This window comes from Pipistrellus hanaki, assembly GCF_964339955.1.
Source record: "Pipistrellus hanaki genome assembly, chromosome: 11".
NCBI lineage: Eukaryota > Metazoa > Chordata > Mammalia > Chiroptera > Vespertilionidae > Pipistrellus > Pipistrellus hanaki.
This window is the reverse complement of record NC_140513.1, coordinates 39090469-39115930: the sequence shown is the minus strand read 5'-3', so window position 1 is coordinate 39115930 and position 25462 is coordinate 39090469. Positions and strand designations below refer to the sequence as shown.

At 45.5% G+C, this 25462-nt stretch overlaps 1 protein-coding gene across 2 annotated transcripts in view; it reads left to right on the top strand.

The window, feature by feature from the left end:
- The first annotated feature begins 3027 nt into the window (after positions 1–3027).
- The window catches only part of MAMDC2 (MAM domain containing 2), a 128158-nt gene continuing 105723 nt past the window's right edge, over positions 3028–25462 (top strand). Inside the window, exons 1-2 of one of the 2 annotated variants that reach the window (XR_014796383.1) lie at positions 3028–3366; positions 3746–3859. Coding sequence is in view for 1 of the 2 variants with exons in the window: in XM_084899516.1 (XP_084755642.1) it covers positions 3333–3366; positions 3746–3859 (148 nt within the window). In the remaining variant the exon portion in view is untranslated. The remainder of the gene's footprint in view (positions 3367–3745; positions 3860–25462) is intronic. The other variant, XM_084899516.1, reaches the window with a different exon arrangement.

The window sequence follows — 25462 nt, the reverse complement described above, 5'->3', positions numbered from 1 at the left end:
TTAGCGGTCAGCCCCTCTGGGTCGGTCTGAAGGGCAGAGAGCCCCTCATTGGAGATCACCTGTCCTAAGGTGGGCCACATCCAGCGACCGATGAAAGCAGCAATACATAGAATTTGGCCATTTCAGCCTCCTAATGGGCAACTTTAACCCCAGAGTTCCCTGTGGGGTCAGAGGCTGTGAGGGGACTGTGTCATGTCACTTCCCTCTTGGCCCAGTCCTGCTTCCACAGGAGTTGATCCCAAAGGCACCCCCACTAAACATCCTACATGATAAACGCCAATCAGTCTGCTTCCCGGACACATCAGCCAGTGCCAATGTTGAAGGACCATCTATTCTTGGCATTGAGCAATTATATGTGAGATAGAGATTTTACTCCAACTAACTGTGTATTTATGTGTAACGGTTCTGTTTCCCACAGGCGACCATAAATAATATCACCTTGAAGTTTAAATCATATATTTTTAATTTTTGTTTTTTGGACAGCTCTTTAAGGCTCTGAAGTTTTTCTTTTTCCTGAGACTTAAAACATGCAAATGAATCTAAGGCAATCCTAAAACTTGGAAATACTCTGCAGGTACCTGGAAAAAAGGAGTACCAGTTTGATAGTTGGTGAAAACTTGCTTTCATGATAATAATATTTTGAGGTTTCAACTGGACTTACATTTGCCTTTGAATTTTTAATTAATTGGATGAAATTCATCATATATTTAGCACCATTTGTGAGCAAGAAATCAGAAAAAAATATAAGACAAGGGAGACAGTCTATTGTTCTGGTTGAGAAAATAGGCTTTTGGAATAAATTGGGTCTGGGCTTGATCTTGTCTCTCCCACTCGCTGTCACTGAACTCTGTGCCTCAGTTTCCCCACCTATCAAACGAGAGTACTAATGCTATCTATCCCAGAGACCTGTGAAAGCTAAATGAGATTCTCTATATAAAACATATATAATAATAAACACAATAAGTGCTATTTATCATTATTAACTACTACCCCAGGCAAAGCAAATAAATACATGTGCACAAAGTTTAGATCATTTGATCCTTTGCTTACAGAAAATTCATGAACATTTGTCCAAATTTATTTTAAAAAGATACAATGGGCTTTTTTTTCTTCTTATTAGAGAGAAAACTACTGAGTTTTCTAATACTGACAGTGACATCTGAGTAAAGACCTGAAGGCAATGTAGGTGTGGGCCACGTGGCTTTCCTGGGAAGATCATTTCAAACGGAGGGAACAGTGCAAAATTCTGAGAGGTCAGCTAGACGTGCTTGAGTTCTGACCAAGAGGCCCGTGTGGCTGGAGTGGACTAAGCAGGGTAGATGAGGTCAGAGATATAAGGGGGTGGGACAGGTCTTGTAGGACCTGGCAGGTCATTGTGAAAAGTCTGGATTTTGCTAAATGATTTGGGAAGCTACTAGGAGTCTTGAGCCATGGAATGACATGGCTCAATTTATGCATGAAAAGAACTGACTCTGCATTAGGGTTGGAGTGGAGGTGGGCAAGGCAGAAGGCAGGGAGACCGCCATTGGACAGATGCTAGTGCTGCTGCAGCAACCTTGGCTGACAACAATCGCGTTTAGATCAGGGCGATCACAGTGGGCACAGAGCATTCAGCACCGACTGCATTCTGAACCCTGAACTAACAGGATTTGGTAATGTCTTGAGAAGTAGAGTTAAGGATAACTGTCAGTGGTGCTTTGTTTTTGTGTGTTTTTGTTGTTGTTTCTCTTGAGCAACTGAAGAAAAATGGCTCCTTTCACTAAGAAGAGTTCGATGCAGAGAAAGGCAGGGCTGGGAAGGAATGGGAGGTGTTCGTGTTGGGCCCCGTAAGCATGACGTAGCTCCTTAGCATCCAAATGAACATGTTGAGGTGGCAGTGAGAAGAGTCTGGGGTTGGCTGGCAGTCTGGGCTACAAGCATAGAGTTAGGAGTCATTGGGCTATAGTTGGTGCTTCAAACTATAAGACTGGATGAAATCCCTGAGGAAGTGAGTAGGAATAGAAACAGGAGATGTTCAGGAGCCAGAGAGGTGACAAGAATCAGCCACGGAGCCTGGGAAGGAGCTGCCGATGAAGGACAAGAAAAACCAGGAGAGTCCGACACAGGTGGTGCGTGTGAGCAGGGCTGTGATGGGTGTCCAGGCGTCTGTAAGGCCCGTGGTCCTCCCACCTTGGTTGCAGACTAGCAGCATCGGTATCCGCATCTGGAAGTCTGTTAGGAATGTGCACAACCTCCGTGGCCCACCCTCAATCTACTAGGTCACACACTCTGTGGGCGGGGCCCTCCAGGCCATTCTGATGCACCCTCGAGTGTGAGAACCACTACCCTAGGCACCAGAGTGCCTGCACAACATGATAAAGAGGATTGAGAGGGGGAGAAACAAGCAAACAAGCCTTGCTTTACTGGAAGAGAACAATTTTAAAGACCCACTTAAGTGCTCAAAGCAAATGGGTAGCTCATGGGTACCTCCCAGTAAGCCCTCTCCCAGGAAACCCTGGTGCCCACGTCCCAATTTAGAAACCGCCTGTTCATTTATCATGGCTCTCTGGAGAGGAGGAATGCCCCATTCACTGGACAGAGGGTATGCAGAGCGCCAGGCATGCCAGACATTCCACTGCTAAAAACGGGGACCGACCAGGGGGTTGGTATTTCAAGGTTAGGGTTGCTTGGGCCACGAATGCTGAAAACCGGTGAGATGTGAAGCTATCCCACCCTCCAAGTTTCCAAAATTTCCTCTCGGTTTTCCCAGGAGGATCCCACGGTCTTCCATTCCGGGGAGAAGCAGTTAACATGAAGGCCAGCCCCGCGGGACTGCCATGCCAGATGCGGAGAGGCTGGCTGTCCCCAGAAATAAGCTGGCTCCCACCGCGCGGGGCGGGGCGGAGCGCCTCCTGGAAGGCCAGCCCGAGTGCAAGGGATCTGGTCCCAAACTTTGAAATCTTGCGCGGAGGCATTGCATCCTGACCTCTCCTTTCCCAGCCACTCCTGGCAAGCCTTTAAAAAAAAAAAAAAAAAAAAAAAAGTGTGCAGTTGTCTCCTCCCCGCCCAGCCTGCTCCTTGCCCAGGACCAGCTGTGCGTGCGGCGGGGACGCGGTCAGACCCGCGGCTGCAGCTGACCAAGCTGCGCTCTCCATTTGGGCACCTTCCGCTCTCCGCCCGGCTCTAGAAACTCTTTGCAAAGTCTTGCAGCTTCTAAGTGCACGCCTGGCCTCTGGACTGCTTCCGCCCGGTCCCGGGCACCCCGGCCTCCCACGCTCCCTTCCCCTGGGAGCAGCTCGTCCCAGCCGCTGGCAGCTTCCACCACTCTCCGGTCCTCCGCCCGCAGCGTGACCATGCTGGTAAGGGGCATCCTGCTGGCAGTGCAAGGTAAGGCCTGGACCCGGGGTGTGTGGGTGTGTGTTTGGGGGAGCAGGGGACAGGGGACGCTCTCGTGACCCTCTCCCACTCCTGCTGCTCCCGTGGCCGGGCTCGCTGTCCTGAGCTGAGCCATCCAAAGGGCGCCTCCTGATACTTCTCAGCAGCGGCTATCCCGCTCCCCTAGACAAGCCTGGGGTGGTGATGAGGGAGCGCGGAGGAGGTTCGCGCCCTGGAAGCGCCGGTGAGGGAGTTCCTAGTGCATCCCCTCACCTGCCCCCTCCTGCACGCCCTCCCCTCACTTCCCCCAGGTAGGTTTCCCCCGGGCGCCCAGAGCTGGTGCAAAGCTCCCCGGCTGGAGCCCCAACTGAAACTCGCTTTGTGCCCGCAGCCCTGCAGCTTGCCCGTGCCGTGGACCTGCCCGCCGGGTCCTGCGCCTTCGAAGAGAACACCTGTGGCTTTGACTCGGTGTTGGCGTTCCGGCCGTGGATTTTAAATGAGGAAGGTAAGGAGGCTCGGTGCCCCGGATTGCCCGAGGTGAACTGCCCTGCTGGTTGGCTCTTTCACGTGGGAAATGCTATCTTGGGGTTAAATCCCCTTGGAAGGAAAAGTGTGCGTCATGGATCCTCCTTCCAAACCTCAGCTGTGCTGCCTAGATGGCCAAGGAAGAGATTGGGGGTGGAGCGGGTGTCCTTTGTTTACCTGGCCTGGGGTAGAAGCGCTGAGGTTTTGCCCCTCCCCCCCAGCACTTAATGGAAGGGTGAAGCGGGGCACAGCTGGTGACTGTCATCCACAGCATTTCATCCTCTCTGTCCTCTGTGGACACCTTTGCGAGCTGGGGAAGTCGAATGGGGCATTCTCTCTCCACCCTTCGGGAGCGGTTCCATAATCCTGTGATGAGACTTCTGTGTTGGTTTTTTTTTTTGTTTTTTTAAAAAATATATTTTATTGGTTTTTTACAGAGAGGAAGGGAGAGGGATAGAGAGCTAGAAACGTCAATGAGAGAGAAACATTGACCAGCTGCCTCCTGCACACCCGCTACTGGGGATGTGCCCGCAACCAAGGTACATGCCCTTGACCTGAATCGAACCCAGGACCCTTCAGTCCCCAAGCCGACGCTCTATCCATTGAGCCAAACCGGTTTCGGCAGAGACTTCTGTGTTTTGCTGCATGACATCATCATCATATTCCTGTTGTATTTATAATCCAGCTCTTGGCAAAAGAGGAAACCAAGTCCCTGACCTTGTGCCTGAGGCCACTAAGCTGGTGGGTGTTGTTCGTGGTCTCACCACTACATACCACTTGGGTTCTAGTGACAAAGTTTAAATGTGAACACTTCAGAGGTATCTTCTTTCCCTTCATTTAGTAAAAATAAGTAGTTCTCCAGCGCCCAAAGCAGACACTGGGAGTCTCTTCTCTTTCCTCTTTCCCTCACTGTGTGACTCCCTTTAGAAGATTGATGCCCCAGGACCATGGTCGGCAAACTGCGGCTCTCGAGCCACATGTGGCTCTTTGGCCCCTTGAGTGTGGCTCTTCCACAAAATACCACGGCCTGCGCGAGTCTATTTTGAAGAAGGGCATTAGAAGAAGTTTAAGTTTAAAAAATTTGGCTCTCAAGAAATTTCAATTGTCCTGTTGATATTTGGCTCTTTTGCTGACCACTGCCCCAGGCCATTGGGACTGGGAAAGAGCCTTCTTTCAAAAACACTGCAGCATAAAGGAGGCCAAGTTACCTCCTTCCCCTTTCCAATTATCCTCAGGCCTCCAATCACCCAACCTGGAGAAGGGTGGAGCCCAGAAGCTCTGGTTGGAACACAGGAACTGTCATTCACAATTGATTCTGCCCCAGGCTTCTATTTGGGGCTTTGCATACATTAGTGTCTCTGACACTCACAGGTGGGTGATGTTAGCCCCATTTTCACAGAAGGGAATCTCAGTCTTCGAATATTCAAATGGATGGTCCAAGTCACATGGCATTGGCCAGCGCTGACCTGGCTAATTAGGGGAGGGAACTGCTCAGTAGTAATCCAGGCCTAAGGTCAAAGAGCCACTTGTATGACCCTGAGAGTGAACACCTTAAATATTGCTCCCTTGGCACCTCTCTAGTCCTGGCCCTCAGAAAGGGAAATGAGCATCACCCCTTAATCCAGGAGCCTCAGTCCCTGAGGGCCACCCCCCCCCCCACACACACACCCTCCCTTATCCTCTGGCGGACTGCGGCCTGGGTCAGTGGCATGCCACAGCCTGCCCAACTCCACCGTCTCGCAGGCCCACAGGAAGTGCTCTCCGCTGAGTTGGCACCTCTGCACAGTGGCAGTTAAACCGAGCAAACAGGCAGATGCTTATAGGAAAAGGTGATTAAGGTTTAATAGTATAATGAAAGTACTGTTGCTTTCCCGTTTCCCTTCTTTCTAACTTCTAACGGCCACTGCTTTCTGGCTCGGTACTAGGGCTTCTGGTTTGGCTGGGGGAGTGAATTCATGCTCCTTCGAGCACTCCAGGTGGGGCAAGTTAGGCTTCTGTCTTTACAAGATGGTGTTTTTTCAAAGACCAGAGCTTGGACATAACAGTCCACTCCAGAGGGGTAAAGAGTTTGTTCAGTTGTGTGCCAGCTGCTGTGGCTGCCTGCTGAGAAGCCATCGCTAAGAATTTCTGTTACAAACCCATTTCTAGGTTGGTGACTTGCAGATAATAAAATCGCCCTGGGCTGAAATTTGGCAAGCTGTTCACAAGTTTCTTTGCTAATTTCCTTCATCTATTTGCAAAAACCCTTTGAGACGGGTTCCATCTGTGCATTTGTATCCACCAAAGAAAAGTTGTAGGTTATAGAGAGACTTTTGCCCACAGTGTTTGGAACACAAATGGCATTTCTATATGTCCTTAGTCAGTAGGTTAATTTCCAATGGAAAGAACAATGCTAAAGGCCAGTGAAGGGAGGAATTGGAATTTCATCACAGGAGATTCAAATCTGGGGTGATTGTCTTAAAATATCTCCCCAGCTGCCCCAAATTATATTGGAGGTCCAACCCTTTAGTTTATTTCAAGTATTTGTTCTCTACACATCTCCGGTTACAATTCCAATGTCTCTAGTTCATGGCCATTTTAAAATATGCTTGATCTCCACTGGACACAGGATGGGCGAGTTTGGGCAGGGCAGTGTGCTGGCTTGGGTTGTGTACCACCATGGGGACACCGCAGGCACAGGGTGTGACACCAGTGCAGGGGACCAGCCCTGCAGTCTAGCCTCCTCTACTTTCTACTTTTGCCAATGGTGGCCTTGGTTCCCACCCACCCCCCTCTATTTTTATTTTAAAATATGTTTTATTGATTTTAGAGAGGAAGGGAGAGGGAGAGATAGAAACATCAATGATTAGAATCATTGATCGGCTGCCTCCTACACGCCCCCTACTGGGGACCGAGTCAGTAAGTTAGGCATGTGTCCTGGGCGAGAATCCAACCTGGGACCCTTCAGTTCACAGGCTGACTCTCTCCATTGAGCCAATCCAGCTAGGGCCCCTCTATTTTTTATTTATTTATTTATTTATTTATTTATTTATTTATTTATTTATTTATTTATTTATTTTTTTGTAGAATTTTTTTATCTTCCCAAACTTGTCAAGGCAAGTGAGATTGTGTCAGACTCAAATTTGAACTCGTTTCTATGTTTTTAGTTTTGAATTAAATCCAGGAAAAAAGAGATCTATTTTATCCTATAAAGATCTTCATTTACTCCTTTACACAGTGGTCCTCAGCTGAAATCCAAGCCATTGATTCCATTTGCGCATGTCAGCCATTCCTCGGAGGATTCTTAGAGAACAGAAAGTTGACCTTTCTTCCAGAGTCACAATTCAAATTAGTCATCAGGTGGATGTTGGCTTCACTCTGAGTTTTGGATATTTTGGCGCTTAGTACCTCTAACCTAATGCCCTCAGAGGAACTGAGGAAAGGGAAGGGTGAAATCCAAATCCAGGCACTGCTCTTTAATTGGGAGTTTCAAAAACAAAGCCACCCAAGTAGAGGAAGACAGATACTGAAATGTGTCAGGTTAAGAGAAGGTAGAAAAATAAAATTCAAAGCATTTTTTTTTATATAGGGAAAGCATTTTTTATTTCTATAGCAGTGGGGGGTCAGGAGTCGAGAAATTGCCTAATCCAGGAAGAGTTTGGATGATATCCTGGAGCAAGTGCTGATGTCCGAAGCAGGACCTGGCTAGAGGTTTGGTATAACAAGGGGTGGGGGTGGAGGTGGGGGTGTGACCATGGCAGAGGTACCCAAATCCCATTGCAAGCACATGCCTGTGTCTCTTTCTGACACCTCCTTTCTTCACCCAAACCCCTTCCTTCTGTCTTGAGGACACTTCTGGTCACTTGGCCATCTGAGTTTCAGTTCTGCACTCGGTCATGTGCCCATTATTATAAATAGTGATAATCCGCCTGATATTTCTTGAAGCTCAGCTAAAGCCAAAGTCTGGCAAGGGACCCGGGGTCCTTGCTGGAGCAGGAGGAGCCGTCCTCCCTCCCTGCGGATTACAGCTCTCTTTTCCTAACCATGAGGGGCCCACTGTGCATCTCACCCTAAAATGAGGGGTTCACAGGGCAGTTCCTGCCCCAGGGCCTGCTTGAACCTGCATTTCCTCTGCTTATGGGTCTCCCAGTGCCCTCTCAGCAGAAACACAAACCCACGCTGTGTTGAGACCGGAGTGCAGCCCACATTCAGGGCGTCCCTTGGATGTCTCTCAGTGAGACGGTCAAGGTGATAGTATCACCAGGCATTCTCCCGGCCGCCCTGGCTATGCTGCTATTGAGCGTGGCTGTTGTGCCCTGTGCCTGAGCACAGCATTGAATCTGCTCTGGCTCTGCAAGGGCTCCTAGGTCCTAGCAGTGGGCCTTAGGGGTTATCCAGTGCAATATCTTTATTTTATGGAGGAGCACACTGGGCCCAGACAGGCTGCCAGTCATGGTCACAGCCCAGGCAATGGCAACCTCTCATTTCCTCTGTCCTTCACCAGTTCTTCCCTCCAGTATCACTGCCTCATCCCAGTCTCCACTGGGTCCTGGGCCCTGGAGCTTTGTGTTAATTACAACAGTTTGGGAACTCTTCATAAGAGATATAGTTACAGTTCATACATGTGATAGAATAGGTTTCAAAGGTTTGGGCCTACCAGAGTCACACAACACTATGCTCTTGGTCATACAGTGAATTTATTCACTCTTCCAGATGTGTGGGTATCCCACCTGTCGGCAATCTTCAGCATAGAGAAAAGGGTCTGGCATGTAGTAGATGCTCAATAAAGATTTATTGAGTGAATTAATTTGCTGACTGTATAAATTAAGTATTGGGTGATTAAAAAGTCCTTATGCATGTTCATTTGTGCTCTTGGTTCATGCTGTACCTTCAAAGGTAATTCCTCATCATGAAAAACCATGTAAGCCTAGTGGTTAGTATAGTCTCTAAGCTAGACAGCTTGAATCCAGCCTCTGCCCTTTCATACTGTGCGGCCTTCAACAAGTTATATATCCTTTCTGGCTCAGTTTCCTCAGCTGTAAAATGGAGATAATAAAAGTGCCTGTCTCATATGTTGTGAAGAATGAACACATTAATACATGTATCATATAGTGAGCACTTTAGATAGTAACATGTTATTATCCTTACTCGCACTAGATTTGTATTTTATCAATCATGATTTCTTCTAATTCAAACAGCTTTCCAACACAGCTTCTGAGAAGCTATGCAGAGTCCCATTTTCTTTTGATTATAGTTTTGCCATTTGCTCTATTTTTTAGCACCCACGAGCCTCTCAGGCCACCCAACTTCTGTATGTCTGACTGAGGTATGGAGATAAAGTATTAAAACCAAGTTCACATTTAGCTGATAGTCTCTCCAAATGACTGAACACCTTTTCTCCATAAATTCTTGGTTTGGGTCAGGAGTCCTTTGCATCTTGCCCCATCATTCCCCCACTCTCAGCTGCTCTTCCCTGCATATCCATCCACAGAGCTGGTGCCTCAGCATCAATCATGCTCTATGGTTGATGGTGCTGGTGGCCTCCATGATATGCCTAGCCAAACATCATCTCTCATCTCCTAAGCTCTTTGGCAGGTTCCTAACTCTTGGCCTCCCTGTCAGTCAGTCTAGGGTCTTGAGTTCTCTTGTCTGCACCCTCCACTTGGGATTTAAACTGCCTGGACTAGTCATATCTGCCTGCTCTGCTTTGCCTGACTGACTTCTCTGGCCCTAGGTCCTGTCTGGTCAAACTCCCTCTTATCAAGGCCAGCACCCAGTCTGAGTTCCTCCCTGCTCCAGTTAGAATTGCTCAATGGGAAGCCACCACCAGCTCCTGGTCTAATCCCAACAAGGTGCCTGGGGGGTTTCTCCTAATTGTAGAAATCAGCTGTGGTCGCAATGTACGAGGAGGAGAATGTAATTTCTTGTCATAGGACTTACTGTCTTCATTGCCATTTTCAATCACTTAGCCTGCAGTTAGCATGTTTTGTGAGTCGCCTCTTGGGCTACAGCAGTCATGAAAGGTCCTGGTTCTTAAAATAGCAGAATCTCTTTGGTAGGTCACCCAGCAGTAGACTCACTTTTCTTACAAAAAGCATTTGATTTTTAAGAAATTGAGTGAAATCCAGTTTTGTTCAGAAGGAATGAATATCTCAAAAAGTAGGGCCAGCAGGTGGTGGAACATGTTTTAGGCATCTTGGTCGGTCAACCCTGATTTTCATATCTGCCAGTTTTCCCACTGCAGATAGAAGGTAGTGCTTAACCCAGAAAAACATATTACAAGTGGTAAATGATAAGGTTATTTAAGGGCAAGAAACTTTCACTGTACATCAGAAATGTCTATTATATCCACTAAGCCATACCTAAGTAAGCAAAGCATAATGTCATACTTAATGTCAGCAAAGCACTCTCGACCAAAACTAAAAATGTACAAATAAATTCTTATACTTAAGCATTATGCTAGTGGTGCTTAACTTTGGACATTAAAAATACCTAAGTAGTTCTTTTAAAAGAGTCACGTCCAGGCCCTCCACCAAGAGATTCTGATTAATTTGGCCCAAAATGGGGCCAGACTTGGCATTGTTCACACACACACACACACACAAAAAAAACACAGTATGACAAATAAACTCCCTAGTTTTTCCAATATACAGCCGGGTTGAGGACAGTGCCTTAGAATGAAGGCCAACTCCCCACCCCTCCAGAAGTAAGAAAGAAGAAATGCCCTCTTGTCAAGGGATTGTTAAAAACGCCTTGATAATTATCAGTTACCCTCAGGGTAAAGTGCAAAATGTCTAGCCAGGCACTCAAGATGCTTCATGATTTGCCCCAAATTGTATTTCTACTCTGACCTCTCATTAATTCCTAATGTTTGATTCACTCAACACACCCTTGATTTAAGGCCTCCTTACTCTAGTTGCATTGTTTTCAACACCTGCATTATTCTGCCCCATCTCAGCCTATTCAAATCCTATTCGTGCTTTAAGATCCAGCTCCTCGTTGAAGCATTCCCCAAGTTGCCCAAGGCTCATTGACTTCTCTTACTTCTCTCCCTTCTCTTACTTCTCTGCCTTCCCTTGTCTCCCTTATTGGTAAATCTTATTGGTGTCTCCTTATCGGAGTCCCCATACCTTTACTTCATCAGAGTGTTGCATCTTTCAGAATAGGAACCACCTCCTCCTCACCACACCTGACAAACAATATGTAGTGTCAACAAACACTTTGGATTTAATCAATGTCTAAAGCTTTTGAAAAGCCTTGACATTTTTTCTCTGTAGTGAAAGAAGTTGTGTTTGATAATCCTTCCTACCATAGGACTTCAGAGACTTTGGAGGCTAATTGTTGTAATTTCTAGATATAATGGTGAAGCAGTATTTCAGCTTGTCTCGCCAATATGTGGTCTTTTGTGGGCTGACATACCATGGACAAATAGCCCTTGGGTTATTTAGTTGTGAGGCTTGCCTGAGTCCCTTGATCCTCTGCCATCACAAACAGTCACAAAGCAACCTCGAGAGTGACACTGCTTGATCTGGAAAGCATTTTTGGCAACAGACTACTACACTTTGAACTAGCTTTTGAGAGCTGTTAGTTTCCAAGAACTCGAGTGTGAGGCCTCAGCGGTACCCACCTTGATGGGTAAAAGCCAGTGGAGATATTTGTCTGCTCCTAAAAGAATCTCTTGCACACTCATGTGATTGATGCACAGACTAATGGATTGGGCTTGTGACTGAGTGAGATCGGCTAGGGTATTTGCTTTCTCTGCGAAAAAGTTAGTTGTGTTTTGGGTATTCTGAGGCTAAGAATAAGATGATCAAGCAAAGCAAGTAGTACCGTGTCATAATTTCATAGACTCCAGAATGAATCATATTCTTTACAGAAAAAGCTTCCACTACTCAGTCTACCAACAAGCATTTGAGTGCTTGCTATCCATCAGGCACTATATTAGTAGTTGAAGTGAATAGGGAACAGGAAGTACATAGGTGGCCGTGGTCCCTGTCCTTGGTGGCAGCAGAAGACCAATAAGAGGAAACACAAATCAGTAATTACGGTGGGAGCACATGGAACTGTATGCTTCTCAAAGATCTTCACAGCAAACAGCACAAGTTGGCTGTTCCAGCAGAAGAAAGGAGTTTATGAGAAGGATGCCAGTTAGCTTTCAGAATCAATAGGCAGTCCAGAGAGCTATACATTGGGCAATAATAAAGAGATGCAAAGTGTAGGCAAGATCCTACTGGAGGAACCATTTGTGTGACTTTGCCCCTGGACATTTGTCACTGAACTGCTAGACCACCTGTTCATGACCTTGCAGACAGTGAGTAGTATGTGGCCTGCTATCAAGACCAGCAGCTGTGAGGAGGGTCGATGTGAGGGGGATGAGAGTGGCACTGGGAAACTAGTTAGGGGATTGACGATCCAGTGAGAGATGATGAGGATGTAAAACAGGACGGATGAAATAGGAGGGGTGAAAGGGAGGGAGTAAATAAAACACCCAAAGGGAACTAAATTGGCATGATTTGGTGACTGATTAGGTGGGAGCAATGAGTCAGTGAGTGGAGAGAGACTCCCAGATTTTTAATTTGAGTACCCGTTGGTTGAGTGGTGCCAAACGTTGAGAAAATGTCAAATTTCTGTGATAGGAATAGTTCATAATGAGAAGTGTGAAGTAAAGCCTAATGAGATAGTTACACATAGCTTCCTACGCAGCCAGGGTTTGTGATCCACAGGTAGCCTTTCATGGTACATGCCCCATACACTTATTATCATTTGTTAGGGTAGAAGATGTGTCCAGTTCTGAGTTGCCTGAGAAACATCCAGGTGGAGGTGTCCAGCAGGCCTTTGATATAAGAATCTCAAGGTCAAATGCAATCGGGTGGGACTATGGCTGCAGGAATCTTCAGCATAAAGACAGTGGTTGAGAAATTTTGAGCCAAGATAAGATCACCCAAGATGAATGTATAAAGTGATAACAGCAGGAGGTTGAGGGCGGAGCCTTATGCTCATGTTTAAGGATTAGACAGAGGATGGGACTGGTGGAATGAGAGAAACAGAAGGAACCGGACTTGTATGGGGAGAATTAGGAAAGTGCAGGGCCACAGCCCGAAAGCATGAGGAGTTGCAGAAGCAGGACGTGATCCATAGGATGCAGAGCAGCAGAGAGATGGACACCGTGAGCCTTGTTGGCTGGAAATGAATGAGGGCAGTTTCAGTGGAGTTATGAGGGCAAATGTAGACAGTTGGCAAGGAATTCTCAGCAAAGAAGTTTGGATGTTCTCCCTTAGAGAGAGGTTCAACCATATCTACAAAGAATCGTGAGAAGAAGGGTTTCTGTTTTTATTTTGTTTTGCTTTGCTTTAAAAAAATAAATTCTTTATTGCTGAAAGTATTACATATGTCTCCTCCCAAACCTCCATTGACCTCTCCCCGCCTGCTCCCACCCCCCAGCACATACCCTCATCCTCCTACTGTCTATGTCCATTGGTTATACTTACATGCATGCATACAAGTCCTTTGGTTGATTTCTTACCACTTCCCCCCTTGCTTTGCTTTTTAAGAAGGGGAGACTTGAGCTTGTTCATAAAGTGAGGGAAAGGGACCTGTAAAGAAAGAAGACTTAGTAGAGAAGGAAGCTTCCTCATGCACTCTGTCTTAGACCCAATTTCCACACTGGCAATTCAGAAACCCCTAGAACATGCAAATTTCTTTGGCCCACATAACCCAAGAGCCCTGCCCAAAGTGGTTCAGTAATACTTGAGTGTCATACAGATGGCCAAGAGACATATGAAAAAATGCTCAAAGTCACTGGTCATCAGAGAGATGAAAATTAAAATGACAATGAGGTATCACCTTACACCTGTAAGAATGGCTACTATCAACAAATCAACAAATGACAAGGGCTGGCGAGAATGTGGAGAAAAGGGAACCTTAGAACACTGCTGGTGGAATGCAGCCTGGTGCAGCTATTATGGAAAACTAAGGGCCCAGTGCACGAATTTGTGCACCTTGAAAGGAACTGTGGGCCATGAGGCTAGGGGAGGTGGGGAGAATGGGGGAGGTGCACACATCCTCTTGCCCCACCTGGCCCCTCTCACCGTGGCCCCCAGCCTTCTGTCTGCTGGCAGCCCAGCTTCTGCCACTGCTCCCACATGCTGATGGTGCCAGACCTGCTCTCACCCACTGACAGTGCAGAGCGATTGAGGCCAGCACCAGCAGCAGGTGCAAGTGCCTGGTGGGACTATGGTGCATGGGAGCAAAGAATTTTCAGTAACCACCAGAGGCTCGCCCTGGTGACAGTGACTGGCGCCCACTTTGGTCTGGCACCCCTGCTCACCTGCTCCACCATGCAGTGGCCGATGCCCACCATGTTCTGCGCTCTGCCGCCTGCTGCCAACACCCACCATGTTCTGTGTGCGCCCCCTTGTGGTGAGCACACATCATAGTGACCAGTTGTTTAGTTTTTCTGCCATTTGGTCTATTTGCTTACTAGGGTTTTATATATAGATAGTATGGGATGGCCTTAAAAAATTCAATATGGTCTGCCATTTGAACCAGTGATCCCATTTCTAGGAATATATCCTAAGAAACATGAAACACCAATCAGAAAGAATGTATGCATCCCTATGTTCATTGCAGCACAATTTACAATAGCTAAGATCTGGAAACAGCCCAAGTGCCCATCAGTAAATGAGTAGATAAAAAGATGTGGTACATTTATACTGTGGAATAGTATACAGCAGTAAGATAGAAGGGCTTCCTACCTTGTGAGACAGCATGGAGGGACCTAGACAGTATTATGCTAAGTGAAATAAGCCAGTCATAGAAATGCAAGTATCACATGACCTCACTCCTATGTGGAATCTAATGAACAAAATAAACTGATGAATGAAAATAGATCTAGAGTCATAGAAGCATGGAGCAGACTGTAGAATCTCAGAGGGAAGGCGGGAGAGGGTGGAGGGAAACTGGTTATCCAAAGATCTTGTCTGCATGTATGCGTAACCCATGGACACAGACAATAGGGTAGTGAAGCCTGGAGTGTGAGGCAGAGGCAGGCTAGCGGGGGTTGATGGAGAGGAAAAAAACACTTGAGTGTCAACCTCAAAATATTCAAAATTTTATTTCTACTATAAATGCAGAAGATGTGGGAGATTGGGCTGAATCTGTGGTAATTATGATACATCCTGGAACATAGTTATTAAAAAACTCCTATAAGTTCTAGGAGAATGTTTGGGGTATAAAGAAATTTTAATAGTATTTTTCTTATAGGAATAGTTCCCAATGAGAAATGTGAAGTGAAACCTAATGAAATAGTTGAATAACTTCCTGCACAGCCAGGGTCTGTGAGCCACAAGTAGAATTTTTTAAATGTTTTTATTGATTTCAGAGAAGAAAGGAGAGGGAAGAGAGATAGGAATATCAATGATGAGAGAGAATCATTGATCGGCTGCCTCCTGCACCCCCCTACTGGGGATTGAGTCCTCAATCCGGGCATGTGCCCTTGACTGGAATCGAACCTGGGACCCTTGAGTCCACAGGCCCATGCTCTATCCACTGAGCCAAACCAGCCAGGGCCACAGGTGGCCTTTTATGGTGCCTGCCACCTATGTGTATTATCATCATGTCTAACCTTCACAGTGGTCCTGGAGGTGGTTACTCTCAGCATTTTTTTTTAATTGAATTTTTACAGAGAGGAAGGGAGAGGGATAGAAAGTTAGAAACATCAATGAGAGAGAAGCATCGACCAGCTGCCTCCTGCACACTACCTACTGGAGATGTGCCTGAAACCAAGGTACATGCCCTTGACTGAAATCGAACCTGGGATCCTTCAGCCCGCAGACTGACGCTCTATCCACTGAGCCAAACCAGCTTTGGCTACTCTCAGCATATTATAGATGAGGAAGGATGAGACACACAGAGATGAAGACAACATGCTCCAGGCAACTCGGAGTCAGGGTTTCCACCCAAGCCCACCTGGCTTCAAAGACTTGAGCTGCACTTGGCCGTAGACTCCCTCTTAACAATGAGCAGGAGGACCCTTTTGTTACTTCCAGAGGTCAACACCAAGGAAGGCAGATCTGCAAGATTTATGCCACTGTAGGGTTAGTGGGAACCCGCTGCCAAATATTTGATGTCCCAACACTCCAGCTCCTTCCGTGAGTTCTAGACCTCGGCTGCAACTGATGTGTCTCCATGTGATGCTGAGCCTTGGGGATCAAACAGGCATCACACACAGGCAAGGCAATGTAATTTTACTTATTTTTTTCCATAACAGATTAAAGTTTACTCTTGGAAACCTTTGAAGGATTCTCTTCTCAGTTCTCAGTGTAATTTTGGCAGAGTACTTCAGGGAAAATTTACAGTTTGACCTAACATACTTTGGCAGTCTTAAGGGATACTCCTAAACTTTGAATTCATCCATTCTTACTGTGAACGAATTAAAAGAGAACTGAGATAAATGTGTTTTTGCAAGCTGGTTGCCCTATTAGACAAGCATTTTGGTACTTCTTTATTGTTACTCTTAACAGAATGACAATATTGCTATACAGCAAAGAGATATGTAACTTAGCTCGATGCTGGGAGGAATTTCCAGTCCTTATTTGAAAAACTTTTGCCTGGCTGCCAAGGAGAGCTGAAGTGTTACTTGGGGCCATGCTTATAATGAAAATGACTTTAATATGCTTTAACTCCACTGTAAAACTGCCTTCTTTGCTTACCAATATTTTCTGACTAAGACCATTTACTCTGAAACTATAACTTAAGGACTTGAACTATAACTTATAACTTCTACAGATTTCTTCTATTTTGTGACTTCATTAAAAATTAAGGATAATAGACTGTTGGGGAATTTTCTTTTTTAAGTCTGCATTGACCCTACATTAGCCAATTTAACAATATAAGCTTTATGGAAACTCTGGTTTTCCATTACAAATTTTGAAAATCTGGAATTAGCTTCTGAATGATATCATTGTTTCTGCAAACTTTTTTTCCTTTTCCACAGATTCTGATGAAGAAAATGTGAGTTGAACATGGGTATCTTTTTGTTATTATTATTATTATTTTTTTTAAGAATCAACATGGAAGAGCAGATTCCTTTTGAACTCACATATAACACTTAGAAATAACTGGGGTGGGGGGGGGGGGAGGACCCAAAATATTCTGGGTTGTATAGTATTAGCCCTACCGATTTCCATCTTTGTTGTCAACATAAAAACTCAACAAACTATCTACACACAGTTCTCTACTAAATGTGGTCTAATAAAAGAGAACTACTGTCAGAGATGACTCATTCTCAATCTTGGGCTTGTGGACTGGGACTTATCTGCTCTCCATGCACAGATGCTTTAAATAGTATTACATTCAAAAGGAAATTCTGTTAAATGTAGAACACAAATCTCAAGTGTTTAGATCACCCCCCACTTAAAGAACATATCAATAATTACCAACAATGTCCTGCTCAAGTTTCATCCAAGTGGCCTTGTAGTTTGTCAAGCAGGCTGTTGAGCCATTTTGGAGAGAGGAGGAGGGTGGCCATTTTGTGTAACAATTGAAACAGCTGAAATGTTGAGACGTTTCTCCGTCCCTCCGCACATCCCTCCAGCCTCTTGCCTCTCCACAACCCAGCTACTCACAACAGAAACTGCTCAAAGATGAAAAGGGTGCAGAATGGTTTATATTTTTAATTAACTCCATTTATTCCTCGTTTTGATTATCAGGAAGTCATTCGTACTTTCCTGACTGTATTCCTGTCATAAAATAAGTTTGGAGACATTTATGAGCGATCTCTTGCTGTGCATAATATTAGCTTAGTAGTCTAAGAATTCTTAGAAAATGTAACAGGTCTTGGAAAAAGATAATATTCACCATCATTCTCTCCAGATGGGCAGTGAATCACGGGCATCCACCAAAGAGGCTGCGTTTGAGACTCATGACTGAAGAACTTTTCCTTGGAAACGTTTGCTAAGGGGAAAAGGCCGCAGGGGGAACTGCAGGGGTTCTGTTTCCGTCTCCTTTTGGTCTCCATCACCAGCCGCCAGGTGCATCTCAGAATGACATGCCATCCAAGTGCCCTCCGCTAGGAGCCAAGGCTGACGCCTGGCATGTTTTATTTAAATATTTCAAGAATAGACACATTAGTAATCATGTCTTATGTTCATCCTTTTATTGTTGTTTTTTAATGAATCAAGATCTCATTTCAGATCTGGATTTTAAAGATCTCATAATAGCTAACTCTTATGGAGCGATTTCTCTCATCTGCATACTGTTCTGGGTGTATGATGTTACCGTATTAACTAATTTAATACTCAGCAGTTTAGTGAGGTGATCTATCTTCATCCTCATTTGGGAATTAAGGAAGGTGAGGCCTGAAGAGCTAGGTCACAGGGGTCCTAGGAGGCAGGACTGCCTTTTGTAAGAGGTTTCTGCCTCCCATCCGTGTTCTGGGAGGACGGGCGGCAGTCCATTTGCTAGGCCTGGAGCCCTCCGCCCCCACCTTCCCGTAGCTGTCATCTCCTCCTCCTCCTCCTCCTCCTCCTCCTCCTCTTCTTCCTCCTCCTCCTCCTCCTCCTCCTCCTCCTCCTCCTCCTCCTCCTCCTCCTCCTCCTCCTCCTCCTCTTCATTCCAGGCTCCTCTGAAATGGCACCTCCTTCCCTAAACGGTTTGACCTTTCTCATGGTCACTACCATTTGGCCCACGTTTCATTCCCCCCATGCACATTAGCTCTCTGGTACTTTTGTCTGTTTGTGTAAGTGGGTGTTTATGGTCTGTCTCCTCTGTTAAACTGTGAGCTTCATGAGAACAAGGGCCCGCCCCCATGTGCCACGGTGGGCTCTCCCGGGTCCAGCACAGTGTCCGCACCTGATAGACACAGTCAGTGTTGAAAGGACAGATGACTAAATCCTAGTCCCTGTGGTGATGCTGACCTCCAAACATATGAAGGCCGACACATTGTTACATGAAAACAAATACCAGAGGAGCTCGAGCGTCGCAGAGTCGTTCTGTGCCCGTGTTGCGTCTCCCCGGGGGCGGGTGGGGGCAGGAGCATCAGACAGGAACGGTGCATCTTCCAGTCACGCTTTGGTCCTGCTGGCAGGTGTGCCAGCTCTCCCTCTGTCTGCTGCTGTAAGCGAGCGGTCCGCTGGGGTAGCAGAGACTCAGGACTATAAGGCTGAAATTTTGGAGGAAAGAGGCACCCCTGCTACTGTGGCTACAGGGACTGGGCCACGGAGTCTGTTTTCCTACAGGCGTGGCCTTCTTCACGGGAGCACAGGTGTTGTTTCTGGGGTTCCACATGTTGAAAAGCATGAGCAGTTTCCATCAGAATAAATCTTTCTACTGCTTAGGTATAATCTACCTAGACAGGCCCAATCTGGAAAGACTTAGCAGTTTTTAGCAAGAACATGTTGTTCATTCATTCAACACATATCTACTGAGGACCTCCATATCCCAGGTGATGGGCATTCAACCGTGAACAAACTAATAGTCCATCTCTACGGACTTGTGTGTGGAGAGTGGGTTAAGAGAAATGATGTAGCAAACAACAGTATGGCGTGACAGGTGATATACGTGTGATGCAGAGAAATAGATAGAGGGGCCAGGCTGTTTGGCTCAGGTGGGCAGGGAAAGAATCTTTGGAGAGGAAACGTTTGGCCAGAGGCTGGGATGAGAGGGAGGAGGAATGCTGTACAGGATGTGTTAGGGATGGCAGGGAAGTCAGTGTGCTTGTAGCTGAGTGAGAGAGGGTGACACTGGGAGGAGAAGAGGTCCCTGGGCCAGATGGAGTCAGCCCGGTGCAGGCCACGAGAAGCCCTTTAGACATGGTTCTGAGAGATTGGAAGCCTCTGGCAGTCTTGAGCAAACAGTGACCTGATATCACTTCTGTTTTGAAAAGGTCACTCTGACTTCCGTGTGTAGAAGGACTAGTGCTTTCAGCCTTGGGAACCCAGCAGACAAGTATAGCCCTGCCCTTGAGGAGCTTAATATTTGGTGGGAAATTTTGGCAAAGAAATAAAGTCAAATTCAGGTACATTATGAATAAAATGAAAAGAGGGTGGTGGGAGAGGAAGAGAGATGGGACTGATTCTTAGTGGTTGGAGAGCTTCTCTGGAGAGTTGACATTGAACTGATAATACAGTGAGGAGGAAGAGCAGCCATTGACCAGTGAGCCAGAGCGGAGAGTATTGCAGGTGGGCAGTAGGCAGTGCAAAGGCCCTGAGGTAGGGATGAGCTGCCTGTGATGGAGAAATAACAGCAAGGCCAGAGTGGCCAGAGCATAGTGCGCTAAGGAGAGAGGTTGAGAGGCAGACAGGACCAGGCATGGGGAGATGTTCAGGCCATGGTGAGGACTTCGTTTTTTAATCTAGCTAAAACAGGCAGCCATTGAAGGGATTTAAGTATGAATTCTATTTCAAAGGACCACCCTGCTGCTTTGTGGAGAATAAATTTGAACAGGATTTCTGTGTGGAATTTCTTTTCAGACCTGGCGTATGAAAACTTATTCCAAAAAGACCTGCTAGCCTGGCTGACGTGGCTCAGTGGTTGAGCATCGACCTATGAACCAGAAGGTCTCGATTTGATTCCTGTCAGAGTACATGCCCCAGTTGCGGGCTCCATCCCCAGTGATGGGTGTGCAGGAGGTGGCTAATCAATGATTCTCTCTCATCATTGATGTTTCTATCTCTCTCCCCCTCTCCTCGCCTCACTGAAACCAATAAAAATATGTTTTTTAAAAAAACATACTAATAAATACTTCATTTTAAGAAAGAATAGAAGAGTGAACAAAGCTGGAAGTTAGAAAACAAGCCTTTGCAGTAATGTAGGCAAGAGATTATTGTGGTTTTGATTCTGGTAGAGATTGTGGACTTGAAGAATGGATTTGAGATACATTCTGGATGTAAGCCAAAAGGATTTACTAATGGGTGTGGGAAGTAAGGAGAATCAAGAATGATTTCTAGGTAATTGATTCAGGTAACTGGATGGATAGTGGTGCCATTTGAGGGATGGAGAAGACTGGGAGAGGAATAGAGGAGGGAGGGCCATTGTGGGAGCAGGGAAACCCAGTGTTCTGATTTGACATGTGAGGCCCTTGATAGAATTTTAAATGAAAATATTCAGTAGAGGACTTAATATAGGTGTCTAGAGTTCAGAATAGATGTCTGGGGGTGAGAGATAAATTTGGGGATTATCAGCAGGCAACTAGTATTTAATGCCCAGGTCTGGCTGATCAGCCTGGTAGATAGTATAGATAAAGAAGGGAGAGAGGATAGCAGTACAAGCCCTGGGGACATTCCAGGGGTTAGAGTGGAGGAAGAGGACTGAAATGAGATGGCCAGGTAGGTAGAAGGCAAGTCAAGACCCAAGAGTGCTGTAGAAGCCAAAAGAACAGAGTGTATTCAGGTGGGAGTGCCCATCTATGTTGAATGCAGCTGAGAAATAAGATAAAGACAAAGAGAAACCATTGGATTTAGCAACATAAAGGTTTTTGGTGATTTTGGCAAGAAAAGAGCATTTTGAGCAGTTTCCCTTTGGCTGAGGGAGCCGAGTTTCATGACTCTCCATGAAGTCATTTGTGAATGTTTATCTCTAGGAGCACAAAGTAATATGCCAATGTCCTTCTGCTGCTGAGCAGACTGAAAACGGTTGCATTTTGGGGCATAGACTTAACCAATGTTTTTTGTATTCTCTGTTTCAGTAAAAACATACCAGAGTCCAATTTCTTTTCTTGTATTTACTGCCTTGTTTTTTTTTTGTGTGTGTGTGTTTTGTTTTGTTTTGTTCTGTTTTGTTTATTACTTTTAAAATGTTTGAAATCATAGACTGGTCCAGATGGAGAGATGTTGGCTATCATCCTTACAATCTCTTCATTTCTGTGGATGAGGAGACAAAAGCCTGGGAACGTAGTTATAGAGACAGGCTAAAGTGCAGGAATCTTGTAACTATATCATATTGAGGGTTGATTACTCTTTCCCTCATCCCAAAATATATTCCCTTGAATAAGAAGTGTGGTCCCAGGTGGCTTGAAGTAAAGGGGTTCTACTTTCCAGACTGCTTCTGGTCTAAGACTATACCTGTAAGATGGAATCAGCTTCCTAGATTAGGTAATTTTTTTAGGCTGTTACATAAGACACTATTTGTTGATAAAGGTCTGAAAACCCACATCCCTCATTGATGGCTTGCTCAGACACAGCCTCCAGCAGATTCCCACGCACCTACCAACATTCATTTCCTGTGGTTGTGCAATGAAACCTATTTGCCTTACACGCTTTAGAAAGAAAATGCTCATGCCCCTAGTCTCAGTGAGCTTAGAACATACAGGGCAAAATCTGTACATAGAGCAAAAGAGTCATAGATTCAGAGGGCTTTGATCCGACTAGATGTTCAGTTGGTCCTCGGGGCTAGTCATTGTCTGGTGTTGTCTTTATCTAAAGATAGAATCTTTCCGTTTGAAAAGTGATACAAGTGTGCCGAAACCGGTTTGACTCAGTGGATAGAGCGTCGGCCTGTGGACTGAGGATCCCAGGTTCGATTCCGGTCATGGGTATGTACCTTGGTTGCAGGCACATCGCCAGTGGGGGGTGTACAGGAGGCAGCTGATCGATGTTTCTCTCTCATCAGTGTTTCTAGCTCTCTCCTCCTCTCTGTAAAAAAATCAATAAAATATATATATTTTAAAAGTGATACAAGTGGAAAAGTCCAATGGGAGACAAGCTCTTCTAGATAACTTAAGAAAATGGCATTGTTTATGAGAAAATCACCTTTTAGACTCTTTTCTGTGGCTCAGATAGACCTGCCTGGCTGTGTGGCTCATCAGTATGGTGTTACCATGGCAATAGCTCCTCAGCAAGAAGTTGGATCAGAGAATCAGATCTCAACCCATCACCGTGCATAGTCACACTGTCTCATCTGGGATCTGAATGTGCTGAACTCTGTGGTCTGACATAGTTCAGGGTTTGCCCTAGGTCTCATTTTCAGCATCTGTAAAATGAGGAGAGTTCCCATAAAGAGTGCTGTGCGCTCACATGAACTGCTTGAGTGGATGCACATTATAACCTGGAAGGCACTGTGCGACTGGGAGCCGTTACAAGACTTACAAAGTGAATTCGGAGCTGAGTTAAGCTTGACAGTTTGACATCTTAAAAGTATGAGAGACTATAAACCTAAGGAAAATATTTATTTTAGTTGACTTGTGAATTAGGCAAAGGGCTGTTTTATGACTATTTGGGGCACACATGCTACTTCTAAAAGGCACAACAATGACCCAGTATCTAGGGCAGCCTGTATTCCAAGGCCCGCCTGGAGCTTTGGATCAGGCTAAACAGCACTAACTGTGCATCTCTTCTGCAGAGTGTGGAGCTGTGGACTGGGTAGGATTTGGATGGAGACAGCGATCTTTTCCTCAAGAGGTTTCAAGCCAATAGAGAAAAGGAGGCAAACATCCAAATCCCAGGACAGAATGTAATGTGTGTAGCAGGAGAGCTACGGAGGTCTCACAATGTCCAAAGAGTTGAGGAGATTTATTAGGGGAGGAGGGGCGGGGGAAGAGGTTTCTTAAAGAGGTAGAATTTGCAATTTGTCTCAATCAATGGGTAGGATTCTGAGGGAGTTTACACATTTTATTTCAGATAAAGAATGGTCCAATGTGCCCTAGCTAGTTTGGCTCAGTGGGTAGAGAGCATTGGCCTGTGGACCGAAGGGTTCTGGGTTTGATTCTGATCACGGGCAGGTATCTCAGTTGCAGGCTCCTCTCAGCCCAGGCAACCAATCAATGTGTTTCTCCCACATCAATACAGTATTTCTCTCGGTCTTTCCCTCTCTCTTCCACTCTCTTTAAAAATCAATGAGAAAATATCCTCAGTAAGGATTAAAAATAAACGAACAAAATAAAATAAGACAGAGTGATCCAATGTGATTGGAGCAAAGGTCAAAGTGAGAACATTATCATCGCTAACAACTTGCTGAGTGTTTGCTGCCTACTACCGTGTTTCCCCAAAAATAAGACATCCTTCGAAAATAAGACCTAGCGCATAGAAAGATAAGACATGCCCTGAAAATAAGACCTAGCACAACTTTGGGAGAAAAAATTAATATAAGACACTGTCTTATTTTCGGGGAAACAGGGGTAAGACTGTCCTAAAGGGTTATTGATGCCATTGTATAGATGGGCAAAGTGAGACACAGAGATGCTGACTAAATTCCTCCAGGTCACCCAGCTAGTAAGTGACTGGGGCAAGAGTTGAACTGAGTGTTACTCAAGAGTCAGTACTTTAAAGCCATGTGCTATGTTGCATTCCCAGGGTCTAAGAAGTAAGAGCTGCGATAAGATGAATTTCTCCTTTGGAACTACACTTCTGTGGAGATGTTAAGGAGCAAATACCAGTGTTTTCTTAATTCAATAGACCAGTGTTCCCCCAAACAGGCTACCAGTGAGAGAGTAGGTATTTCTGATAATATATTGACCACCAATTTTTTTAAGTTATCAATTTTAATATGTATTAGAAAATCTACATTTCGCATATCAAAACCTTGAACTTGGAAATTTTAACATAAGATGCTGCTACATGTTGAAATGTGTGTCAAATTAATTAAACCTTTAGTAAAGAAATTTGTTAAAGAAAAATGAAATCATAGTACATTTGGAATAAAAATTTGTCAAATACCGTGAAAGTAGCGCTTGAAAGCCTACGTTTTAGAATGTACCAAATGGGTAATGGAAAGCAATAATATTGGTTAGAAAAGGGAGGTGCATGTTCAGACAAGGAAAATTAATCTTGTCTCAGCATTTAGGAGGGATTAGGGGGTTCTGCAGGGAGAGAGGTATGGACTGTTTTAGTCAATGTTCAACCCAGAAAACAGAAGTCCCTTTAAGTCTTTGTAACAAGGTGATTTAGTGGAGAAAATGCACAGGTCGTGTAGGTGACGGAAGAACTGAGGAGCCAGAGTGGGTATACTGAGGCAGCCAGGATGCTGCTTCTGCCTCTAGGCTGGAGGGACAACGGGAAAAGGTCATGTTGGAGCCCAGGTGCGAAAGACACTGGCAAAAGCAGGATCACACTGGAGCTGTGGAGTCATGCTGGAGACATGCAATTACTATTACGGCAGAGAGGGGTGGGAAGAAATAGTCAAGCTTCTCCTCTATACAGCTCCCCAAAATTCTTCCTCCAGCACCTCCCATTGTCTGAACCCCACCTAGGAAATGCAGTCCCCTGAAATGCAGAGCAGGGAAGGAAAAGGGGGGGGGGGGCAACATATAGATCTGAGCCAGAGGCCCCCGGCCAGTCCTGGGGCTCTAGCCCTATCTGCTTACAAGTAAGTATGGAGCGGCCAGTGACCCCTGGATACCTCCTAGAGACAGCTGTGGACAGGATGGATGGGATAAGGGGTAGGGCATGATAGGAGGATAGTGTGTGAGAGAGAAGAAGGGGTAAGTGTCAATAGACCCAGGATTCAGCCTGTGGGTATGAGTCTCCTGCATATTATCTTCTCTCTTTTTTTCACATGTGTTTCATCCATCTCATGGGTGACATTTCATTTCTATGAACACTGGAAAAAATCTTTATTCTTGTTCCTGTGGAGTTTTTTTTCTTTTCTTTCTGTTACTACAGTTGTTATTGAT